Source organism: Corythoichthys intestinalis, chromosome 15, assembly GCF_030265065.1.
Source record: "Corythoichthys intestinalis isolate RoL2023-P3 chromosome 15, ASM3026506v1, whole genome shotgun sequence".
In the NCBI taxonomy this organism is placed as follows: domain Eukaryota; kingdom Metazoa; phylum Chordata; class Actinopteri; order Syngnathiformes; family Syngnathidae; genus Corythoichthys; species Corythoichthys intestinalis.
Genome location: NC_080409.1, coordinates 40,126,375 through 40,151,801, shown reverse-complemented (window position 1 = coordinate 40,151,801; position 25,427 = coordinate 40,126,375). Strand labels below are relative to the sequence as shown.

Genomic DNA, 25,427 nt, shown 5'->3' with positions numbered 1-25,427 from the left:
TTAATACCTTGTCTTACTAGGTGCAGACAATTTTAATTAAATAGTACTGTGTGTATTTGGAAGTGGTCAAGAATGCCCATAAAAACATTATTCAATTACTCATACATAATCATGATTAACTATCCCTTGCTTTTAGAAGAACTTCTGGAAAGAAAACCAGTGAAGGAGCCGCAAGTTGAAGTAAAAGCCGCCAAGGACAAAATGGATGCAAAAAAGCCTTCCGTGGTAAAGACTTACAAAGTTAAAATGGCGAAAAAAGCAGCGGAAGATGATGTGAAGATGAAGAAACCTGCCAAAGAGGAGATTAAGGGGAAGGAACCTCTTAGAGAAGAAGAAGGAATAAAAAATGAGACACTACAAAAAAAGCCGATCCCCAAAACTCTAAAGGAAGTGAAGAGGCTAATCCCCAAAACTCTTAAGGAAGTCATTGGACCTTCTAGAAAAGAGAAAGAAGTCAAGAAACCTCAAAAAGAAGAAAAAGAAGTCAAAGAACCTTCTCAGAAAGCAAAGAAACTTCCAAAACAAGTCAGAAAGCCTTCTGAGGAGGTCGCAAAACCTCAGAAAGAAGTCAAGGAACCATATGGGATGGAAATTGAAGTAATTAGACCGCAAAAAGCTGAGGAGGTTGTCAAGGAAACTTCAAAAGAAGACAAGAAACCTCAGATGGAGGAGAAAGAGATCAAGGAGTCAATAAAGGCAGAAGATAAAGAAGTCATAAAACCCCCCAAAGAAGAGAGGGTGGTCAAAAAACCTTCTAAGAAAGAGGATAAAATTAAGAAAGCTGAGGAAGAAGAAAAAACAGTCAAAGAACCTTCTGAACAGGTCAGGAAAACCCCAGAAGGAGTTGGTGAGGCTTCAAAAGAAGCCAAGACATCTCTAAAAGAAGCCAAAGAACCATCTATTAAAGAGAAGGAGGTCAAGAAACATCTAAAAGAACAGAAAGAAGTCAGAAAACCTTCCAAGGAGGTCAAGAAAGAGGACAAAGAGGTCAAAGAACATTCTGAAGAAGCTCTTAAAGCACATAAACCTTCAAGTAAAGCCAAAAAATCTCATAGAGTAGTCAAAGGACCACATAGAAAGGAAAAAGTGGTCAGGAAAACACTGGAAAAACCGAAAGAAGTCAAAGACACTTCCAAGGAAGTCGAGAAAGAAGACAAAGAGGTAAAAGAGCATTTTGGAGAAGCTCCAAAAGAAGTCGATGAACCTTCAAGAGAAGCCAAGAAACCTCTTAGAGTAGTCAAAGAACCATCTAGAAAAGAAAAACCTGTCAGGAAAACTCTGAAAGAACTGAAAGAAGTCAAAGACACTTCAAAGGAAGTCGAGAAAGAAGACAAAGAAGTAAAAGAGCATTTTGGAGAAGCTCCAAAAGAAGTCGAAGAACCTTCAAGAGAAGCCAAGAAACCTCTCAGAGTAGTCAAAGAACCATCTAGAAAAGAAAAAGTTGTCAGGAAAACTCTGAAAGAACTGAAAGAAGTCAAAGACACTTCAAAGGAAGTCAAGAAAGAAGACAAAGAGGTAAAAGAGCATTTTGGAGAGGCTCCAAAAGAAGTCGATGAACCTTCAAGAGAAGCCAAGACACCTCTTAGAGTAGACAAAGAACCATCTAGAAAAGAAAAAGTGGTCAGGAAAACTCTGAAAGAACTGAAAGAAGTCAAAGACACTTCAAAGGAAGTTGAGAAAGAAGACAAAGAGGTAAAAGAGCATTTTGGAGAGGCTCCAAAAGAAGTCGATGAACCTTCAAGAGAAGCCAAGAAACCTCTTAGAGTAGATAAAGAACCATCTAGAAAGGAAAGAGTGGTCAGGAAAACTCTGAAAGAACTGAAAGAAGTCAAAGACACTTCAAAGGAAGTCAAGAAAGAAGACAAAGAGGTAAAAGAGCATTTTGGAAAGGCTCCAAGAGAAGCCGATGAACCTTCAAGAGAAGCCAAGAAACCTCTTAGAGTAGGCAAAGAACCATCTAGAAAAGAAAAAGTGGTCAGGAAAACTCTGAAAGAACTGAAAGAAGTCAGAGAAACTTTAAAGGAAGTCAAGAAAGAAGACAAGGAGCTCAAAGAACATTCTGAAGAAGCGCCAAAAGAAGTTGATGAGCCTTCAAAAGAAGCCAGGAAATCTCCTAGCGTAGTCAAAGAACCATCTAGAAAGGAAAAAGTGGTCAAGAAAATTGATAGAGAGGCCGAAGAACCTTCTGAGGAAGCCAAGGAACCTCTGGAAGACAAGAAAAAAGTCAAACAACATTCTAGAGAACCTATTAAACCTAAAAAAGAAGCCATAGTACCTTCAAAAAAAGAGACAGAAGTTAAGGAACCTACAAAAGAAAGCAAAGAACTTCTCAAGGACGCTAAGAAACCTCTAATAGAGGAGAAAGACATTAAAGAACCTTCAAAGGAAGCGAAGAAACCGCCGAAAGAACTCAAAGAACAATCTAGTAAAGGCAATGAAGTCGGAAAACCTAAGAAAGAAAAGAAGGTCAAACAGTCTACTAAGGATGAGATGGAAGAGAAGGTCAAAGTAGACAAGGTTGAGGTCAGCAAACTTCTTAAAGATCAAAAGGCCGTGGAGTCACTTAAACAAGAGTCTGAAAAACGACCCAGCAAGAAACCCCACAGAAAACCAAGAATCATCAGTGCATTAGTAAAAGAAGCACAAAAGGAACCACCGAAAGAAGACAAGGAGCATCCACTAAAAGAAATCGACAAAGCTGTCAAAGAGGAGAAAGACGTCAAGAAACAGCCCAAAGAAGTAAAGAAACCTCCGACGAAGCTGAAAGAAATACAGACACCTGTCAAAGTAGATTCCAGGGCAAATGTTTCTTCTGTAGAACTAAGAGAACCTGAGAAACCACATAAAGATGAGTCAGAAGTCAGGAAATCACCCAGGGAGAGTGTCAAAGTCAGGAGAGAGCCTTCTAAAAGATTGTTCAAAGTCCAAAAGGATGTGACAGTAGCTAAGAATGCAACCAAAGATGAGCCAGAGGATAAGAAACCTCATGAAAAATTGGTCATGCGCAGGAGAACTTCCAAAGAACATCTGGAAGCTCTCAAAAAGCCACGAACAGAAGAATCACAAGAAGCCAAGAAACCTCCAAAAGAGGAAAAGGAACCAAGGAAGTCCCCTAGAGAACAACTCCAAAAGCAAGGGGTAGAAGATACAAAAGCTATCACGTTGGAGAAAAAGGAAATAAAACCACATGAAGTAAAGAAAGTGGAGAAGCTGATCATAAAACAGGAAAAGCTCCTGAAACCAATCGAACTGGAGAAAGATCAGAAGAAACCACTGCAAGAAGTCCATAAAGAGAGTAAAGCCTCTGAGGGTAAAGAGAAGAAACAATCTCCCATGAAAGAGGAAAACATGCCACTTAAAGAGAAAATGCTTCTGAAACCAAGAAAGGAAAAGAAAGCTTTCCAAGAAGTCCTGAAGGAGAGTAAACCCACTGCGGTGAAAGATGAGAAGCAACCACCCAAAAAAGAAGAGACACCACCTAAAGAAGACACCAGGGAATCTTTGAGAGAGAAGATGGAAGTCAAAAGATCCATCAAAAGACAGACCAGAGCGGAGAAGGAACCAAAGAAAACACCCCAAGAAGCCCCGGAGGAGAAAAAAACCTCTGAAGTGAAAGAGGAGAAGATTCCACCCAAAAAAGCCAGTGAAGACACAAAAGCACACCTCAAACTAGAAGGTGAAGAGAGGAAACCTTCCAAAAAAGAAAAACACGAAACAGAAGCAAGGAAAACTTTGGAGGAACTTCCGCTCTTGGTGCGGGAGAAGAAAGTAACCAAAACTCTCAAGACGGAAAAAGAAGAACCAAAAGATGTTGTTTCTAGAGAAGTCAAGAAGCCTCCACTGCAAAAACCAAAGGAACCCTCAAAAGATCTTCTAATGCAATCCAAAAAAGAACCACAGACTTTGTCCAGGGCGCTCTTGAAAGACAGAACAGTGACCCTCAAAGATACAATAGAAACTTCTAAAGTGGACAAAGAAGTCAGGAAGACTCAAACAGGTAAGTGGGCTATTAGCATTGCAAGAATTAATGTCGTCATTGTCAGCCAAAGAGTTAAGCTATCTGAGGTCAAGATATACTGTATATACTACAACCACCCAACCATTTATAGGTTTTCATATTTTAATGAGGATAGCATGAAACAATAACAGAAGGGGGGAAAAGCAATTGAAACCAATTTTTACCAAACAATTCAAGTCAGGTGTGTGCCCAAACACTAATGAGTGTTTTAAAGCTGCCCTGCCCACGATAAAACACACACCTGGTAAGAAATGTGTTGATGAGAAGCATTGTTTGATGTGCATCATGGCCGGGTCAAAAGAGCTGTCTGAAGACCTTCAATCAAGGATTATTGATTTACATAAAGCTGGAAAAGGATACAAAACCATCTCTAAGTCTGGATGTTCATCAATCGACAGTCGCAGAAGTTGTCTACAAATGGAGAGTGTTTGACACTGTTGCTTCTCTCCCAAGGGGTGGCAGTCCACCAAAGATGACGCCAAGAGTTCAGCGCAGAATACTCAGAAAGGTAAAAAAAGAACCCTAGAGTGTCTGCGAAAGACTTACAGAAATCATTGGCACAGTCCAATATCTCTGTGCACACATCAACTATATGTAAAACTATGGCCAAGAATGGTGTTCATGGGAGGACTCCGAGGAGGAAGCCACTGCTGTCCAAAAAAAAACATTGTTGCTTTTTAATGTTGGCAAAAAGGCACTTGGACACTCCACAGAAGTTTTGGCAAAATATTTTGTGAACTGATGAAACCAAAGTTAAATTGTTTGGGAGTAACACACAGCGTCTTGTGTGGAGGAAAAATGGAACAGCTCACCAACATCAACACCTTATCCCCGCTGTGAAGCATGGTGGAGGCAGCATCATGATTTGGGGCTGTTTCGCTGCCCCAGGGCCTGGACAACTTGCAATCATTAATGGAAGAACGAATTCAAAGGTTTATCAGGATGTTTTGCAGGAAAACCTGAGGCCGTCTGTCAGATAGTTGATGCGAAAAAGAGGATGGATGCTGCAACAAGACAATGATCCAAAACACAGAAGTAAATCAACTTCAGAATGGTTTTAGAAGAACAAAATACATGGAGTGGCTTAGTCAAAGTCCAGACTTGAACCCCATTGAGACTCTGTGGCATGAACTAAAGACAGTGATTCATGCCAGACATCCCAGGAATCTGACAGAACTACAGCAGTTTTAATGGGCCAAGATTAGTCCTGATCGATGTGCCAGACTGATCCGTAGGTACAGGAAAGGTCTGGTTGAAGTTATTGCTGCCAAGGGGGGGGCATACAACAAATTAAATGTGATGGTTCACTTACTTACTCATTTGTGTAATTTTGAAAGATCAGATCACATTTGATAGTCATTTTATTCAGAATTGTAAGAAATACCAAAAGGTTCAGATACTTTTTCATGCCACTATATATACGTATACACTCACCGGCCACTTTGAATCACCGGGAAGAAAGGTGATTTGAGTGACTTTGAACGTGACATGGTTGTTGGTGCCAGAAGGGCTGGTCTGAGTATTTCAGAAACTGCTGATCTACTGGGATTTTCACGCACAACCATCTCTAGGGTTTACAGAGAATGGTCAGAAAAAGAAAAAATATCCAGTGAGCGGCAGTTCTGTGGGCGGAAATGCTTTGTTGATGCCAGAGGTCAGAGGAGAATGGCCAGACTGGTTCGAGCTGATAGAAAGGCAACAGTGACTCAAATAACCACCGGTTACAACCAAGGTAGGCAGAAGAACATCTCTGAACGCACAGTACATCGAACTTTGAGGCAGATGAGCAACTGCAGCAGAAGACCACGCCGGGTGCCACTCCTTTCAGATAAGAACAGGAAACTGAGGCTCCAATTTGCACAAGCTCAAAGAAATTGGACAATAGAAGATTGGAAAAACGTTGCCTGGTTTGATGAGTCTCGATTTCTGCTGCGACATTCTGATAGTAGGGTCAAAATTTGGCGTCAACAACATGAAAGTATGGATCCATCCTGCCTTGTATCAACGGTTCAGGCTGGTGGTGGTGGTGGTGTAATGGTGTGGGGAATCTTTTCTTGGCACTCTTTGGGCCCCTTGGTATCAATTGAGCATCGTTGGAACGCCACAGCCTACCTGAGTATTGTTGCTGAGCATGTCCATCCCTTTATGAACACAATGTACCCAACTTCTGATGGCTACTTTCAGCAGAATAATGCGCCATGTCATAAAGCTGGAATTGTCTCAGACTGGTTTCTTGAACATGACAATGAGTTCACTGTACTCAAATGGCCTCCACAGTCACCAGATCTCAATCCAATAGAGCATCTTTTGGGATGTGGTGGAAAGGGAGATTCGCATCATGGATGTGCAGCCGACAAATCTGCACCAACTGTGTGATGCCATCATGTCAATATGGACCAAACTCTCTGAGGAATGCTTCCAGTACCTTTTTGAATCTATGCCACGAAGAATTGAGGCAGTTCTGAAGGCCAAAGGGGGTCCAACCCGTTACTAGCATGGTGTACCTAATAAAGTGGCCGGTGAGTGTATATACAGTATATATACACATATATACACAGTGATCCCTCGCTACTTCGCGCCTTCAGTCCAAGTCGAAATTTCAAAGCGCCGCATGCGTCAATCATCGTTTAGCTTGTTCAACTGTTGCTGCGGCAACTCATTGTGTGTAAGTGAGCAGCTTGAGCCAATTTGAGCGGAGTCACTCAATGAAGCATTTAATAAAGACAAGCATTATTCTACTTTATTCTTGTTTAAAAATAATTCGGTGGGATGTTTAAAACTTTTTTTTTTAATTATACTTTGGGGGGGGAAAAATGAAAAAACATGTTTAATTTGTAACTCTTTCCAATGTTAAATCTGAATATATACATTGAACACAAACACACACAAAAATTCACTTGGCGGTTTTTCAATCATCGTAGCGGGTTCTGGTCCGCATTAACCGCAAAAAACGAGGGATCACTATGTGTAGATTTTTTTTTTTTCCAAGATTTTTTTTCTCAATTAATTGTTTTTTTTTTTTTTAATTATTCTTATATTTTATTTCCTGCCTTTTTTTCTAATTGCCCCCCCATATATAATATGAAAATAATTTTATGGTATTTGCGTGCTGACAACGACAGACGTCCAATTCATTTACTGTGAGGACTTGCTGCCAGCTTTTCCCAGTCAAAATGTATTGGGCGTCTCGTGCGGTCAGTTGCAGCCAATGAATTAAATAAGTACCGTACATTCCACGCTATAAGGCACCCCTTCACCTTCAAACCATACTGCTGCTCACAAATGTTCACCTCTTCCCTAAACATGAACATTACAATTTTAGAATAATAACATAAAAAAGAGCATAACTAAAATGAAGTTTAATGAATATTCCTTCTCAGCTTTTAATGGCTGCTTCTCCTTTTCAGCTGTTTTACCCAAGAGACCTCTCAGGATGCTGAGAGTCGCCAAAAAGCAAATTGCTTCTGTCTTCAAAAAAGAAAGTGTCAATGTGACAAAAGAAACAGGTAAAAAAAAAAAAAACATGCCAATCTTTTTTTTTTTTTTTTTTTTTTAACTGCATATGGCGGAAAACACTCAGGTGACTTGAAGTTCCACTCTGAGACCCCCAACTTGGCCAACTTTCAAAATTGTCCGATATGCATGTGTGATACATCATTGGAAAGCTTAAAATCTCAATTTTCAGGGGGAAGAAAATTTTTGAACAGGAGGGTATTCAAAAAAATAAATAAATAAAAATTAAACAGCGAAACCCAATCTTGAGGTGAGAGCACGTGAGAACAGAATTACAGACGCCATGACTTTAACGACATATTATCGCGTACTTACCTTGTTTCGATCCAAAAACTCCATGTAGCATGTATCACTGAGTGTCAAGACCAGTGTTGTCACAGATTACTTGAAAAAGTAATTTAATTACTAATTACTGATTACACCTCAAAAAAGTAATCGAGTTACTTTCCTGATTACTTCATTATCAAAGTAACTAAGTTACTTTAAAAGTAATCAGTTACTTTTTACCCATTTTTCTCCCTTCGCCGCCTCAACATAAGAATAACAACAGAAAAATGTCATCACATGTAATTGATTGAATTTCGCGCGAGCTTAGCCACTCCGGAGCCCCGAAACTAACAAATATCTGACAAACTGCTTGGAATTTGTTGAAATCAACTCCACCGACCAATTAAACCCCGCTAACTCTAAGATTAAGCCTAATGTCAAAACTTCTGAATTTCGGGTTGTGGTTAACAGCATATCAGTGCCAATGTAAAACAATGCAAACTGACGGTACAATAATTAACAACACACAAGTGGATTGTACAGTGCAATAAACACAAAGTTGGTGGCGGGCGCGGATGCACGTGCAGCCGTGCGCATTAACAACCCGGAAGTACTCCTCTCAACACACACGCAGTCAATTTGGCCACAAAACGTGGCGGCAACTAAGCACTTCACACTCAATCGGACTTACAACACATCCCACAGATGCTAAACGAACACATCACCTCACGTATAAATGTGCAACACGCATATGATGTAAACAAAGCTTGCCAACTTGGAGAGATGACTGCACGTCGTTGCTACGACAAAGCTACGAAACGGCCGCGCATGTAGGGGGTCCAACCTTTTGCTGATACCCTCCAGAATGAAGGAAAAATACCTTCATTCATGGATATCCACAGATCAACATTCCCTCGCAACGTTTCAAGGCTCGGCGCGAATGTCCACCCGCCTCAGTCCCACAACACGTTACGCGAGACCAAAACAGGAAATAGCTAAGAGGTTGTCATGGAAACACGTACCGGGAACCTTTTATTTTAGCATTTTCTATTCAAAATGCTCTTCGTACATGACTACACTATTCTTCATTCTACATATGTTATGAGGCAATGAAAAAAATAGTAACGCAGAGACACTAAGGAAACTAACTTTAATCAGATTATTGGTGTAGAAAAATGAACGCGTAAGATTACTCGTTACTAAAAAAAGTAATCAGATTACAGTAACGCGTTACTGACAACACTAGTCAAGACACAACTGTGAATGGCCACAGCTGGATTTTTGGGGGATTTTATGGGTGAAACATGGTAATATAACAAGGGTCGCGATGCAGAAATCGCAGACATCAAGGCGTGGTCGAGATTTTCTTTTTCATATATTTACCCTTTTAAATGTTTTTTTTTTTATTTTTATTTTTTTTCTTTGTTTGGATCGATTATTTATCATCTAACATATCGGAGAAAATGTGACAGTAACAAAAAAAATACAATTAAGTGATATTTATGAGGTAGATATCCGTGAGTTTTTTGCAGACAGCATTTTTTTCATTGTGACGTAATTTGTTTAAAAGTTTTATTAGACATCAATTAATGATTCTAAGCTAAAAATGACAGACATTTTGAATAATAAGTATAATTAATTACCTTTCGTTTTATGGCTGGGTTGAAACAAAAGCGGTTGCGCGACGTCCCGTAAACGGAGGTTTCCAGGGTAAAACGGACAAATTAAAAATTGTTCGGAGGCTTAATGCGCCATGAATCTACTATGTATCTACTAATCTACTATTTTATGGGTGAAACATGGTAATATAACAAGGGTTGCGATGCAGAAATCGCAGACATCAAGGAGTGGTCGAGATTTTCTTTTTCATATATTTACCATTTTTAAAAATTTTTCTTTGTTTGGATACATTATTTATCATCTAACATATTGGAGAACATGCGACAGTATCAAAAAAAAACAATTAAGCGATAGTTATGAAGTTTTTCTTTCTACTTTTTTACAGACACAATTTTTTTCATTGTGACGTAATTTGTATAAAAGTTTAAAATATGCGAGTGAATAATTTTTTAAAGTCGTTTTTCTGTTTTTAAACAAAATATTAGACAGCAATTAATGATTCAAAGCTAAAAATGAAAGACATTTTTCATAAAAAATATAATTAGTTACCTTAGTTTTATGGCTGGGTTGAAACAAAAGCAGTTGCGCGACATCTGTAAACGGGGGTTTTCAGGGTAAAACGGACAAATTAAAAATAGATCGGAGGCTTAATGCGCCATGAATCTACTATGGCAGCATATAGACATATTGTTCTATCAAACACAACAGTTGTTTTGGCTTAAAATACAGCAATTAATAGTATCCTGTTTACATAGTTATACACATAAATGTCTTTGTTTGCTCTTCTTTTTGACCTGAAAGTTCCCAAAGTGACAGCCAAACCAGAACCTGCAAAGAAAGGTATTTACAGTACACGTTTTCTTTATAATCAAGCTGTTCCAAGGGGTGGCAGTGGTACTGGACATCTATTGCCGTCATAAGTTTTTTATTTTTTATTTTTATTTTAAAGTGTTGCCAGAACAAGAAGGCCCCGCGAAAAATGTGTCGCTGCTGAAGGAGAGAGTGAAAATAGTGCCAATGAAGAAAGGTCATTTCTTTTTTTTCTTTTCCTTTAAATTTATGGGATTGTAAATTCATTCCTATTCCATTTCAGTTATCACAAGGCCAGCAAAGACAGTCCGGGAGTCACCTGCAAAGACACGTATGCATATTGAATTATTATTCTTGAATTAGAATTATATGGGAATATACTACAGTGAGAGGTACCTTGACATAAAGGGTTTTTTTAATCGATTTGAATTTTTTACTATTGCTGTCTAGTGCTATTTTAGTAAAAAGCACTGCTGTTGTTTGGGGGTTAGTGGAATAAATTCATTAAATTTCTCATCATTTCATTGGGAAAGATCATTTTAGAAAGGAGTGCTTTGATTTACCAGCTTAGTTATGGAACAAGTTCAACTTGAAAGTCAAGGATCCACTATGGTTGTAGTCATTCAGGCATTTGTTAACGTTCAGTTGGTCATATTTTACAATATTTTTACCAGTTGAAGACATCAGACTAAAGACCAGAGAAAAAGGTCGGTGGATTTTTGATGATTTATTATGATACTGTGTTTTGTTTTTGTTTTTTCTTATTCCAAGTTGCTCCACCTCGGACCAAGAAGAGTGCCGATGTCGAAGGTAACAAGCGTTTGGATCCGCCGATAAATAAATTTAAAGGATCTTGCCATTTTTCTTTTGTTATTTCCAGAAGCGGCGTTGGCTCCCAAAAATGTGTCAACAACCAGAGACAAAACCAAAGTCTTGCCACTGAAGAAAGGTTCGTTTAAATATGCTTCTAATTAAAAGAACAAATATTTGCAAATTCCACAGAAATATTTTATATAGGGCTGTCAAACGATTAAAATTTTTAATCGAGTTAATTACAGCTTAAAAATTAATTAATCGTACTTAATCGCAATTAATCGCAATTCAAACCATCTATAAAATATGCCATATTTTTCTGTAAATTATATATATATTCTGTAAAATAAATTGTTGGAATGGAAAGATAAGACACAAGATGGATATATACATTCAACATACAGTACATAAGGACTGTAGTGGGCATTTCACTCTACTGTCATTTAAATCTGTCTATGCTGTCCTCACTCCGAAGCGTCTACTTTTTCCAAAGCTAGACAGCTAGTGAACGACGCCGTAATAATTAGACTTCTTCCTTTTTCATCTGATTTATTAATAAAATGGCCTCAAACCATTGTCCTCTTTAGACCGTCGTAAAACTACAAAAAAAAGTACACAAGCATTGCATTAGCAACAACGTTAGCTTAGCACGCTATACAGGTTCACTAAACATAAACAAAAAGCGTCTCATACAAAAAATATAACATTTCGCTTACTAACATATTATGTACATTCTTTACAACAACCATACTTACGGACAAATCTTGTCCAAGGATCATATAAGCACAACATTATCAGCCCGAGACGTCGTGCAGCCATATTGAATTGGACTGAAAACAATAAACCATGTCGCAAAGCGACCACAAGAGTTCGCTGTTGGACAGCACAAAAAGCCTTGCTGTAAAACTTACCAAAAGGCAGAATACTTTCTGAGCGGGACATGTGCGTTAATTGCGTCAAATATTTTAACGTGATTAATTTTAAAAATTAATTACCGTGCGTTAACGCGATAATTTTGACAGCCCTAATTTTATACCTTGTGTATTTTTGAAATGTACCTTTTGCATTGTCTCTTTCAGATGACAAGCCTGAAACAAAGAGGGAAAAGGCCCCGTCACTCCTAAAGACAAAAAGTACTTTGTTTACTAACAATTTTAGCTGTAAACGCTCTCTGAAGAGTGTCAATCAAAAAAATGAATGTTATTATTGTGGGTTTTTTTTTTTTTTTACAGAAGAGAAGGAGGCCTCCAAAGAAAACCTAAAGCCCACCCCGGTGACAAAAGGTAACATGTTGTGTATTAGAGTAGCTGTTAAGATAAAAAAAATAAACTGTATTATTGTTATTTTTTAAAAATGGTATCCTGATGTTTTATATATTGTCTGCAATATGTAGATACAGCATACACCGTACATATATTAGAGAACGGACTGATTAATTCTGATTAATTAAAATAGAAAAATAATTTAAATAAAATACAATTATAAAAATGAAAATAAATTTTAATCGCAAATTACATTACAAACACAGGACCTTTGTCAGTGGACAGTTTTCTGGTACACCAACTAAATTGACTCTCAGCTAATGGCTACCGAAATAGAAAAATCCAATTAAATATGCGCATTTCTTAAAAGCGAGAGTCCAGCTCGGATCTTTGACATCCATTCAAAAGTTAGATAATTTGCCCAATAACAAAAAAATGACATCTATTATAAGCATTCATTAATGCTCATGACAGTGTCGTCTCATAATTATGATTGTCTAATGACAGTCTTGTGGCACCACTGTTAAATAAAGTGTTACCAAATACCATAACTAGCAATTAATGAAAAACCTGGAACAGTAACTGAAGAAATATTTAGCACAGAACATGAATTGTGATTGTTATTTACATCTGTAGCGCTGTAATACATGCTAGGAGGCATGTTGGACAACAACAGTGTTGACAGCAGGTGGCAGCAGAGGTCGACTGTCTCCCCCTAGGGAGCAGTGATGGCTAAATGAAGCTTCTTGAAGCAATGAAGTTTTGCAGCCAATTGGTTCAAAGTTTCACGGTGGTTCATCTGGTCGTATAACAGTCTTATGATGCCGCTGTCAAATAAAGTGTTACTGGTTTGTATCTTTTGGTGTAACTAGCCCATAATACAGTAGGACAGCTGCGGTTTATAGTCCAGTACGGCTTATCCATGAACAAATGTGGTTTTCGTGTCGAACATGGTGGGTTGCGGCCAGGCCATTTGGGGGCCCTAAGCAAAATAATGCAAAGGGGCCCATATTTTTGGCCCACCATTTCGTCACAGTGTACTGTGAAACCCATACGTGCAATCCAACCCATACGTCCATATTTTGTATATTAATAAGATTTTGTTGCACTGCATACTTCAAACTTCTTGCCCCAAATGATTGTCAGTACTTACAGTAGACAGCGCCAAACCTTTTTCTAAAAGAGGACAGAAAGAAGTTAAGGAAGAACTTTTTTTTTTTTTTTTTTAAGCTTGTAATCAAGTCTCAAAACTCACAAAAGTCAAATAAAGCAAACTGTAGTAAACAAAATAGAACACAAATTAAACAATTGCCAGATTGAGGGACCCCCTGGCGGTAAGGGGCCCTAAGCAGCTGCATAGTCTGCGTATAGGCTGGGCCGGCCCTGGTGGCAGCTTATAGTCAGGTGCGTCTTATAGTATGAAAATTATGGTAGTATCCTCCCATGAAAAATAAAAAAAACACATAACAACATAAACACAACCACGGTAAATTTCCTTTTTATGAAACGAATTTTGAAAAATTTTCTCCCATGAAAATAACAACTTTTTTCATTTTTAAGTAGGAAACACAGCATATTCATAAGAAATGTTGCCCTGTTCACCCTATCTGTTTGGTCTTATTAATGTTCCTTGATAAAAACTGGGTTTGTGCAATAAATAAGTATAATGTTCAAGTCTTTACATCATTTGAAAATTTGGAAACTTAATTAAAATCAATAATAATAAAAAATTAAAATTAAACGACAGTGTCATTGGACAGAGGGACAGTTTTTATTTTTGCTGCAGGCAGTAGCAGCTCCTTTGCTATGGTGTAGGATTATTTTGCACTGAGCTACTAACAGTGCATACTGGTTTACTGCTGTAACGTTTGCAAGGAGGGATGAATGCTGGCAATATTTGGCACTTTTTCGCTAAAAAACAACCAAGCGGGTTATAAATGTAATCGGGGTTTAATGTCTTTAAAGTGACGTCTTAATTGATTTGGCTTCCCGTTGTCCGCTGCAAACACTTTTACACACAGTAAACAGACTAGTCTTTCCTTGTCTCCTTCTGTATTCTTTTCTGTGTGCTCTTATTCTGTTCAAAAATACTGCGCACACTTTGAAAATGAGAGCGCCACTGCCACCTACAGAGTGGGTGTGCAAGTACACGTTATTCTCGGACGGCAAAAAAGTATGTTTTCCCCCCGAGGTCACAAGTGCTACCCCGCCCCACGATTCGAGAAGTACTGATTTAAACATATATTTTTTACTGGTGTTACATAATACATAGCATTTTAGGCCTCTCAAAAAACATAAAATTCATCAGGTTCTAAAAGACAAAGATGCTTTGTATTTTTTTTTTTTTTTTTGGTCTTCTTTTGATCACAGTTGAGCGAGCAGGAGGTTAGCCCTAAAATGGCATTTTACCTTCAGATAAAAATATTTTCCCAGAATTATATTTTATAACATACAGTGGGGCAAATAAGTATTTAGTCAGCCACCAATTGCGCAAGTTCTACTACTTGAAAAGATTAGAGAGGCCTGTAATTGTCGACATGGGCAAACCTCAACCTTAAGAGACAGAATGTGGGGAAAAAAAACTCAAAATCACATTGTTTGATTTTTAAAGAATTTATTTGCAAACCATGGTGGAAATAAGTATTTGGTCAATACCAAAAGTTAATCACAATACTTTGTTATGTACCCTTTGTTGGCAATAACGGAGGCCAAACGTTTTCTGTAACTCTTCACTCTTCGCTTGGTGTAAAGAAATCAACTGTGGGAGCAATTATTAGAAAATGGAAGACATACAAGACCACAGATAATCTCCCTCGATCTGGGACTCCATGCAAGATCTCACCCAGTGGCGTCAAAATGATAACAAGAATGGTGAGCAAAAATCCCAGAACCACACGGGGGACCTAGTGAATGACCTACAGAGAGCTGGGACCACAGTAACAAAGGCTACTATCAGTAACACAATGCGCCACCAGGGACTCAAATCCTGCACTGCCAGACGTGTCCCCCTGCTGACGAAAGTACATGTCCAGGCCCATCTGCGGTTCGCTGGAGAGCATTTGGATGATCTTGAAGAGGACTGGAAGAATGTGTTATGGTTAGATGAAACCAAAATAGAAGTTTTTGGTAAAAACACTGGTTCTCGTGTTTGGAGGAGAAAGAATACTGAATTGCATCCAAAGAACACCATACCCACTGTGAAGCATGGGGGTGGAAACATCATGCTTTGGGGCAGTTTTTCTGCAAAGGGACTAGGACGACTGATCTGTGTAAAGGACAGAATGAATGGGGCAATGTAGCAAGAGATTTTGAGTGAAAATCCCCTTCCATCAGCAAGGGCATTGAAGATGAGACTTGGCTGGGTCTTTCAGCATGACAATGATCCCAAACACACAGCCAGGGCAACAAAGGAGTGGCTTCGTAAGAAGCATTTCAAGGTCCTGGAGTGGCCTAGCCAGTCTCCAGATCTCAACCCCATAGAAAATTTGTGGAGGGAGTTGAAAGTCCATGTTGCCCAACGACAGCCCCAAAACATCACTGCTCTAGAGGAAATCTGCATGGAGGAATGGGCCAAAATACCAGCAACAGTGTGTGAAAAGCTTGTGAAGAGTTACAGAAAACGTGTGGCCTCCGTTATTGACAACAAAGGGTACATAACAAAGTATTGAGATGAACTTTTGGTATTGACCAAATACTTATTTTCCACCATGATTTGCAAATAAATTCTTTAAAAATCAAACAATATGATTTTCTGGTTTTTTTCCACATTCTGTCTCTCATGGTTGAGGTTTACCCATGTTGACAATTACAGGCCTGTCTAATATTTTCAAGTGGGAGAACTTGCACAATTAGTGGTTGACTAAATACTTATTACTAAATACTAAAATACTTTCAATTAAAAAAAAAAGTAGAGTATCTTATTGGGAGAAATATTGCTTTGTGATTAAAATGTGATGAATAGAATATTTTTGATATTTTTACTTTAATTATAGGAATAAAACAATTTTTTTTTGTTTTAATTTTTTACCACTTTATTAATGTTTTCATAAATTTATTTCACTTTTACCTACGTTATTTTTTTTTGTCACTGATTGAATTCCTATTGATGCAACAAGGCGTAATCTATGGTTTAATATAAGTAATCATTTATTGAACTTCACAAAGTGCAACAGGGCCAAGATTATGCATTCATTTTATATGACTATTGACTTTTGATTTCTTTGTTCTCGTTTGATTTATGTATTAAGTAATATATGTGTTTGTTGTGTTCAGAAAAAGTTGTGGAGAAGAAGACAACCAAAGATGAGCCACCTAAAGGTAAATTCAAAACATTTTCATTGTTATTATCATTATTATCATTAATTCTGTGCTTGTATCAACAGAAGACAGAGTTCTTAAAGAGAGCCAAGACAAAAGTATGTTAACTTGTTTGAGTGATGTCATCATTTCTACCTCTTGACTAACCTTTTACTTCGATTTATTGTAGATAAATCTGCAAAGGAGGAGCAATCAAAAGGTGAATTTTGATTACTTATGAATATCATAGTATTTTTTTGGGGGGTGTGTGAGCGAAAATCTTCAATCATCAAACGTGTTTTTAACGTCACGTTTATTTCCGCAGCCACACCGGACGATTTTGTCCCAGAAGGTGAGGACAGGACACCATGGGTGACATCACGTGACATGTTGTGATAGTACATGGTAAAGGGGCAGAAATTAGGAGGGTGCTTAGGGTGTGACCGCACGCGGGCCCGGGCCTCTAATGGGCCTTGTTTGCAGGCGTAAAATGGGCGTGATTGGGCGAGGGGAAGGTCAACCAGAAAGGTAAGATGATGCGTGGAACTGTAATATTGTGCTTAGGGCCACATTTACACGACAACGATCTAACGGAAAAGTGGCGTTTTGACATTATTTTAATTCCGCGTATACTCAACCATTATGTGAAAGGAAAAACTGCACGGAAGACAACATACCCACCCACTCCAAGCAACGGTTTATTTCTTTTGCTCCAAAAGGCACAAAAATGGAAGCGTTCAACATATTTGAATGAAAACTATTATTTAAAAAAACTGTAAATTAAAGCTGACGTTCCGCCATATTTGCTGTTTTTAATGTTTAGTAGCGTCGCTGCGCACGCCCTATGTGACGTGTGCGAGTGCTGACGTTATCGGCGCAGGAGCTTTCCATAAATATGGATACAGAGAAGGCCCCCGCAATCGAATTCTTCCACTTTGCAGCCTGCAGTCAAAGGTTTGCGTCTTTGCCTTCAGTTCATAGACTTCATAACCTATTGACATGACACGGGAAACGGGGCTGATTCGTAGGGGACCTATTTTCAAAAACTTCAAATTAAAATATTTTCAAAACCAAGCTGCTCCCGACCTAAAACCAAAACAGGCACCTACCATAGCCATACAGTGGAGCAAATAAGTATTTAGTCAACCACTAATTGTGCAAGTTCTCCCACTTGAAAATATTAGACAGGCCTGTAATAGTCAACATGGGTAAACTTCAACCATGAGAGACAGAATGTGGAGAAAAAAAAACAGAAAATCACATTGTTTGATTTTTAAATAATTTATTTGCTAATCATGGTGGAAAATAAGTATTTGGACAATACCAAAAGTTCATCTCAATACTTTGTTATGTGCCCTTTGTTGGCAATAACGGATAACGAATAACATTCCTCCATGCAGATCTCCTCTAGAGCAGTGATGTTTTGGGGCTGACGTTGGGAAACACGGACTTAACAAATACTTATTTTCCACCATGATTTGCAAATAAATTCTTTAAAAATCAAACAATGTGATTTTCTGAGTTTTTTCCCCCCACATTCTGTCTCTCATGGTTGAGGTTTACCCATGTTGACAATTACAGGCCTCTCTAATATTTTCAAGTGGGAGAACTTGCACAATTAGTGGTTGACTAAATACTTATTTGCCCCACTGTATAAACACACACACACACGCCATAGGATCGTCTTGAGGGGCCTGCAAAAGTGTGAAGGGTACCGCAAATAATTGTCTGCTAGCACTAGCACTCCACCCAACCTAGTCAGTCCACTCGGGGGGTCCAGTTTATGCCAATCGCACCCGGGCCCCGTCCACATTTGTTCCGCCACTGACATGAAATATCACCTTCCTCTGGCAGAAGATCTTCCGTACTTCCAGTGTTTCTTCGTGGACGAGGACGAAGCCCAGTTTCCCTTCTACGCATTCTCGCCGCTGCAGGTCTGAGGTGCAGCACCTGAGGACGGCCGTCTTAGAAGCATGGGACTGTGGGTAATTCTGACCAGCTAGACTTCAGATTTGGTTGAGCTCTCTTATCAAATATTTGCAGCCAATGTCATTCCCTTTTGTTTTTGTCGTCGGTTTATTTGATTTGGATTCATTTTTGCATTTTTATTTTTATGCGATTGACTGGCAACCAGTTTGGCGTTTACCGGGAAAGTCCGCTGAAGAGAAGTGATACAAATAATGTTTTTTATTGATTGATTCATTAATTTTAAGTCTATCTTTAGTAATTTTTGGGGGTAACTTTAAGTCATTTTCTGTACATTTATACAGTGGCAGTCTTTTTTTTTTTTTTTTTTAATTATGTTTTATTTCATTAAAATTTTTAGTAAATTATTTTGTTAGTTTATATAGTTAGTCAATAATCACGGTTTTAGTTTTTGTCATATTTACATACTTATGTTAGTTGGTCATTTTTTGGTCAGTTTTATTATGTAGTAAATACAATTCTGTGTATTATTTTTTTATTTTTGTTTATATTATTAATTATACTTTTCGTCATCTTCCCAACAAGTTTATTTCATAGACTTCATAATTATATTGACGGGACAAATTTCACAGACACTGCGCCATGCCTTCAAGTATGGGCCGTCCCACACTCAGCTTCATTTATTCGCAGTCGGTCAACACACGCAGCGATCCAACACCAGATTGGGGTTGAAAAAGTACGACAGCTGCACCGCATACAAACAGGAAGGATTGTCTCAGTTGGGTCTAAAACTCGTTCTTTAACTTAGTTATTTACCCAAGGCAAGCTGACAAAAGGCAGGGCATAAAGTGAGACAGAGTCAGAGAGTTGACATTTTTCAACCTCCAGGTTGGGAGAGCCAGGAGACAGAGTTCCGCGACCAGTGCTGTCTCATCAAAGTCTCTCTCTGAGTTCCCCCGCGCTGCTAACTTTTATTGAGGGCTTGTTGCTGGGCAGAATACAGTTACAACCCTGTTGTCCAACGTGGCAGTTTCCATCGGGCAAGTTCCTTATTCTAGTCATTCATTTAACAGTCACACTCTTGATTGAATTAACAGTCACACTCTTGAGCAGGCAAGATATCTTTGTTTTGAACACACATTTGCACTCAAAGTACTGTGGCTCGGTGGAAAAGTACTGAGACGTTGTGTGATGAATCAACATATGTGTGTCTATCTATTTATCAGCAGAATTTGAGCAATTACCGGTAAGCGCATGATTATGGGCTAAAACTGTATTCTTCATAATAGCTTGGGAGTGCGTGTATAAAAGCTGTGGGAGAGCAAACTGGCATAATATATTTGGCATATAAAAACAAGCTTATCTTACAGTCTAAGGAGCGATTTGTTCGAGGATTCAAGGTAATTATCATATTTTTCGTACCACGAGTGCATTTTGAAACGTTATGAAAAAAATCAATGGGAAATTAACCGCTACGGCATTGGGCATCATAATTCGCAATATTTACGTAAAATAAATGCAGGGGGTTTTTTTTGCTTTTAACCAAGAATCGAGACTGTTTTACGTCCGTATCTACAAATAATTCAGTGATTTAAGCATTTATTCGCAATAATTTACAATTTACAACGTAAAAAGCTCTTTGTGGCGATTAGGCAGCGCCACAATGGCTTAAAGACTAGCAACACCTTCGACATATTTACGGAAAATAAATGCTAACTGCCTGTTTTTTTTGCTTTTTTTTTTTTTTATGATGAAACTTTTTTTATTTCGAGCACGCACACACAAAAGAAACAAAAAACATACAATGTAATTCAACAAAAATAACTGCACTCGAAAGGAAGTGGGAAGAAGAAAAAACTTATTTTATCCCACCCCGGATCTCATTGTCCAGCATCCTTACTCGTGGGATACTCCTGTCCACACAATGAAAACGAAGAAAAATAGACAAAAACTAAGCCAACAGACAACCAACTAATGTTGGCTCATTCACAATAATTTCAATATTTAAACCAATTGACAAAAACAGCAACACACATTGTCAGCAAATTTCATTATATTGTAACCAGACCATATTTTTATACAACGATTTAAATTTTTAGATATTTTGACACTGCTTGAAATGATTGTCTAAATTGTTTCACTCCACATACAGACACACGAAAACGTTTGCAAGTAGTTCGAAATCTTGGCAACATAAAATCTCCAGAGCCTCGCAGACTATGGATATTCTCACGAACCTTAAATAGGTTTTGTAAATTATGTGACCGTAATTCATTTTTTGCTTTAAATAGAATTATAGCTGTATGATAGTTTACAAGATCTTTGATTTTTAATAGTTTTGAGTGAGCAAATAAACGGTGGGTGTGATCGAGAAATCCGACCTTATGTATGATTCGTACCGCACGTTTCTGCAATGTGACTAATGAATTGATGGTAGATTTGTAAGTGTTTCCCCACACTTCAATGCAATACATGAAATATGGGAGCACTAGAGAACAGTACAAAGTGCGGAGTGCACTGTCATCAAGATATGATTTCACTTTGTTTATTGGTGACAAGCTTTTGGAGATCTTGGTTTTGATGTGTCTGATGTGGGCTTTTAACCAAGACTCGAGACTGTTTTACATCCATATCTATAAAGAATTTAGGGATTTAAGCATTTATTCACAAGAATTTTCAACGGAAAAAGCGCTTTGCTTTCACTCGATCAGGTTTGACGGAGATACAGTGCCTTGCAAAAGTATTCGGCCCCCTTGAATCTTGCAACCTTTCGCCACATTTCAGGCTTCAAACATAAAGATATGAAATTTAATTTTTTTGTCAGGAATCAACAACAAGTGGGACACAATCGTGAAGTGGAACAACATTTATTGGATAATTTAAACTTTTTTAACAAATAAGAAACTGAAAAGTGGGGCGTGCAATATTATTCGGCCCCTTTACTTTCAGTGCAGCAAACTCACTCCAGAAGTTCAGTGAGGATCTCTGAATGATCCAATGTTGTCCTAAATGACCGATGATGATAAATAGAATCCACCTGTGTGTAATCAAGTCTCCGTATAAATGCACCTGCTCTGTGATAGTCTCAGGGTTCTGTTTAAAGTGCAGAGAGCATTATGAAAACCAAGGAACACACCAGGCAGGTCCGAGATACTGTTGTGGAGAAGTTTAAAGCCGGATTTGGATACAAAAAGATTTCCCAAGCTTTAAACATCTCAAGGAGCACTGTGCAAGCCATCATATTGAAATGGAAGGAGCATCAGACCACTGCAAATCTACCAAGACCCGGCCGTCCTTCCAAACTTTCTTCTCAAACAAGGAGAAAACTGATCAGAGATGCAGCCAAGAGGCCCATGATCACTCTGGATGAACTGCAGAGATCTACAGCTGAGGTGGGAGAGTCTGTCCATAGGACAACAATCAGTCGTACACTGCACAAATCTGGCCTTTATGGAAGAGTGGCAAGAAGAAAGCCATTTCTCAAAGATATCCATAAAAAGTCTCGTTTAAGGTTTGCCACAAGCCACCTGGGAGACACACCAAACATGTGGAAGAAGGTACTCTGGTCAGATGAAACCAAAATTGAACTTTTTGGCCACAATGCAAAACGATATGTTTGGCGTAAAAGCAACACAGCTCATCACCCTGAACACACCATCCCCACTGTCAAACATGGTGGTGGCAGCATCATGGTTTGGGCCTGCTTTTCTTCAGCAGGGACAGGGAAGATGGTTAAAATTGACGGGAAGATGGATGCAGCTAAATACAGGAACATTCTGGAAGAAAACCTGTTGGTATCTGCACAAGACCTGAGACTGGGACAGAGATTTATCTTCCAACAGGACAATGATCCAAAACATAAAGCCAAATTTACAATGGAATGGTTCAAAAATAAACGTATCCAGGTGTTAGAATGGCCAAGTCAAAGTCCAGACCTGAATCCAATCGAGAATCTGTGGAAAGAGCTGAAGACTGCTGTTCACAAACACTCTCCATCCAACCTCACTGAGCTCGAGCTGTTTTGCAAGGAAGATTGGGCAAGAATGTCAGTCTCTCGATGTGCAAAACTGATAGAAACATACCCCAAGCGACTTGCAGCTGTAATTGGAGCAAAAGGTGGCGCTACAAAGTATTAACGCAAGGGGGCCGAATAATATTGCACGCCCCACTTTTCAGTTTTTCATTTGTTAAAAAAGTTTAAATTATCCAATAAATTTTGTTCCACTTCACGATTGTGTCCCACTTGTTGTTGATTCTTGACAAAAAACTAAATTTTATATCTTTATGTTTGAAGCCTGAAATGTGGCGAAAGGTTGCATGGTTCAAGGGGGCCGAATACTTTTGCAAGGCACTGTAGGCCCCGTGACCCGTCAATATATTATGAAGTCTGTTTATTTTATTATTTCATTTATTGCATAGATTTTAAATACTTGTCTTTTTGTACGTTTTTCCCCCCCATTGTTTTTCAGTCATTTGATCAATATTTACCAAAATCTTCTCAAAAATCTGAAATTTTTTAACAGATACCGATTTCATTTTCTTTTTTTTTTCCCCCTCATTTTTTTTCATGTTTTGGTGTCACTTTTGATTCAATTTTTTGTAATTTAAGATGCAATTTCATTAACTCGCTCAGTGCCATTGACAGCGATAGACTTCCAATCTGTTTGATCACTGCCAGCCCACCCACCCTCAGTCCAAATGTATGGGACGTGCATCACCATCAATAGCAGCCAATGAGTGAAACAAAACAATTAGATCCAACAAATTTTATCCGAGCACAAAAAAATAGGCCATTTGCCTTTTTTCTGTATCTGTATTCAATGTATTGTATGTATTTTACTTGGAATGGGCACGCTGCAGATATGAGAGCTTTCATAAAAAACATTTGATGGAATCAAGCAACCTGAAAATTTGTAGTTCAGTTTGTTTCCACCATCACGTTTATTTATTTATTTTTGTCTTGCCAAAACAGACCAAAAATGCACGTTGATGACTTTGTAATGTACAGTACATATTCTAATCACATCGAAATGAAGTAGATGCAAACAAGGAATATGACAAATCGTCAACATGTTGTTTTGCTGAAGCTGTACCATGTTTGTCTGCAGCCAGACACCACCTGCTGTTGTTTATCGAGCTTTATGACAGTTCATGTCGCGTGAGATGATAATCCAAACTGTAAATCCACATTGTGGAATCATAATGATAACAATAAGCAGGACGAGTTTTGTGTTGGTGAACAGCACACGAGTGATTAGCGAGGAAGGATTAATTTTTCAAATGAACGACACTGTTCATAATTTTAAAATGTTTCTACATAGATGAATATATTTGTGTCGGAGTTAAACACTCAAACTGGCGCAGAAGAACACGGGAGTCTAGTATGTTTTTTTTTTTTTTGTGAAGAGAGGAAGTCTCATTGAGACTCATTCATCAATTTTTCTTTGTTTGGATCGATTATTTATCATCTAACATTTTGGGGAAAATGCAACAGTAACAAAAAAAAATACAGTTAAGCGATATTTATGAGGTAGATATCTGTGACTTTTTTACAGACGGCATCTTTTTCATTGTGAGATAATTTGTTTTAAAGTTTAAAATATGTGAGTGGATAATTTTTTTAGTCTTTTTTTATTTTTTTTTATTTTAACAAAATATGAGACATCAATTTATGATTCTAAGCTAAAAACGACAGACATTTTGAATAGGGGTGTCAAACGATTAAAAATTTTAATCGAGTTAATTACAGCTTAAAAATTAATTAATCGTAATTAATCACAATTAATCACATTTCAAACCAGCTATAAAATATGCCATATTTTTCTGTAAATTATTGTTGGAATGGAAAGATAAGACACGAGATGGATATATACATTCAACATACGGTACATAAGTACTGTATTTCTCTATTATAACAATAAATCAACAAGATGGCGTTACCATTATTAACTTTCTGTTAAAGCGATCCATGGATAGAAAGACTTGTAGTTCTTAAAAGATAAATTTTAGTACAAGTTATAGAAATTTTATATTAAACCCCTCTTCATGTTTTCGTTTTAATAAAATTTGTAAAATCTTCAATCAAAAAAATAAACTAGTAGCCCGCCATTGTTGATGTCATAATTACTTACACAATGCTCATGGGTGCTGAAGCCAATAAAATCAGTCGCACCCAAGCGCCAGCAGAGGGCGGCAAAACTCCGAAAAACACAACAAGTACACCTTTCACTGTACTGTCATTTTAATCTGTTTGAGCGGGGCATTTGTGGGTTAATTGCGTCAAATATTTTAACGGGATTAATTTTAAAAATTAATTACCGCATTAACGATTTTAATTAATTAATTAATTAATTGTTAATTATGAAAGCCCTAATTTTGAATAATAAATATAATTAATTCCAGTCATTTTATGGCTGGGTTGAAAAAAATAGCGGGTAAAACGGACAAATTAAAAATAGTTTGGGGGCTTAATGCGCCATGAATCTGCTATGGCAGCATATAGACATATTATTCTATCAAACACAACAGTTGTTTTGGCTTAAAATACAGCAGTTTCTTTAAAAGAGGAGTGCAAGAGCAGAAACTGCTTTTTCAGTCTTGTCTGTGTTTTCCACCATATATATACATATGTATGTATGTATTGTATACAGTGATCCCTCGCTACTTCGCGCTTCAAACTTCACACTCAGTCCATCGCAGATTTTTTTTATTTTATATTAAATAAATAAAAAGTCGTGATGAGCTGTCTCGAGCCGATCACAAGTCTCACTCTCCCTCCGTCTGCTTTTCTTGGTCAGGCAGTGCACTGGACTTGCTTATCAAAGTTAACGATGATTGACAGATGTTAAGGTTTGATCTTGCCAGAGATGCATGGAAGCTGAAACTTCAAAGCGCCGCATGTG

The 25,427-nt window shown here is 38.0% G+C and overlaps 1 protein-coding gene across 6 annotated transcripts in view; it reads left to right on the top strand.

Annotated features, from left to right (window-relative positions):
* The window catches only part of si:ch211-266g18.10 (titin), a 66,195-nt gene extending 44,905 nt beyond the window's left edge, over positions 1-21,290 (top strand). For 5 of the 6 annotated variants that reach the window (XM_057860032.1, XM_057860034.1, XM_057860035.1 and 2 more), the window contains 14 exons: positions 137-3,997; positions 7,426-7,524; positions 10,220-10,258; positions 10,368-10,445; positions 10,512-10,559; positions 11,000-11,038; positions 11,109-11,177; positions 12,121-12,174; positions 12,274-12,324; positions 16,576-16,620; positions 16,686-16,718; positions 16,790-16,819; positions 16,925-16,951; positions 18,454-21,290. In XM_057860032.1, coding sequence (XP_057716015.1) covers positions 137-3,997; positions 7,426-7,524; positions 10,220-10,258; positions 10,368-10,445; positions 10,512-10,559; positions 11,000-11,038; positions 11,109-11,177; positions 12,121-12,174; positions 12,274-12,324; positions 16,576-16,620; positions 16,686-16,718; positions 16,790-16,819; positions 16,925-16,951; positions 18,454-18,539 — 4,559 coding nt within the window. In that variant the 3' untranslated portion in view covers positions 18,540-21,290. The remainder of the gene's footprint in view (positions 1-136; positions 3,998-7,425; positions 7,525-10,219; positions 10,259-10,367; positions 10,446-10,511; positions 10,560-10,999; positions 11,039-11,108; positions 11,178-12,120; positions 12,175-12,273; positions 12,325-16,575; positions 16,621-16,685; positions 16,719-16,789; positions 16,820-16,924; positions 16,952-18,453) is intronic. The other variant, XM_057860030.1, reaches the window with a different exon arrangement.
* The last annotated feature ends 4,137 nt before the right edge of the window (positions 21,291-25,427 follow it).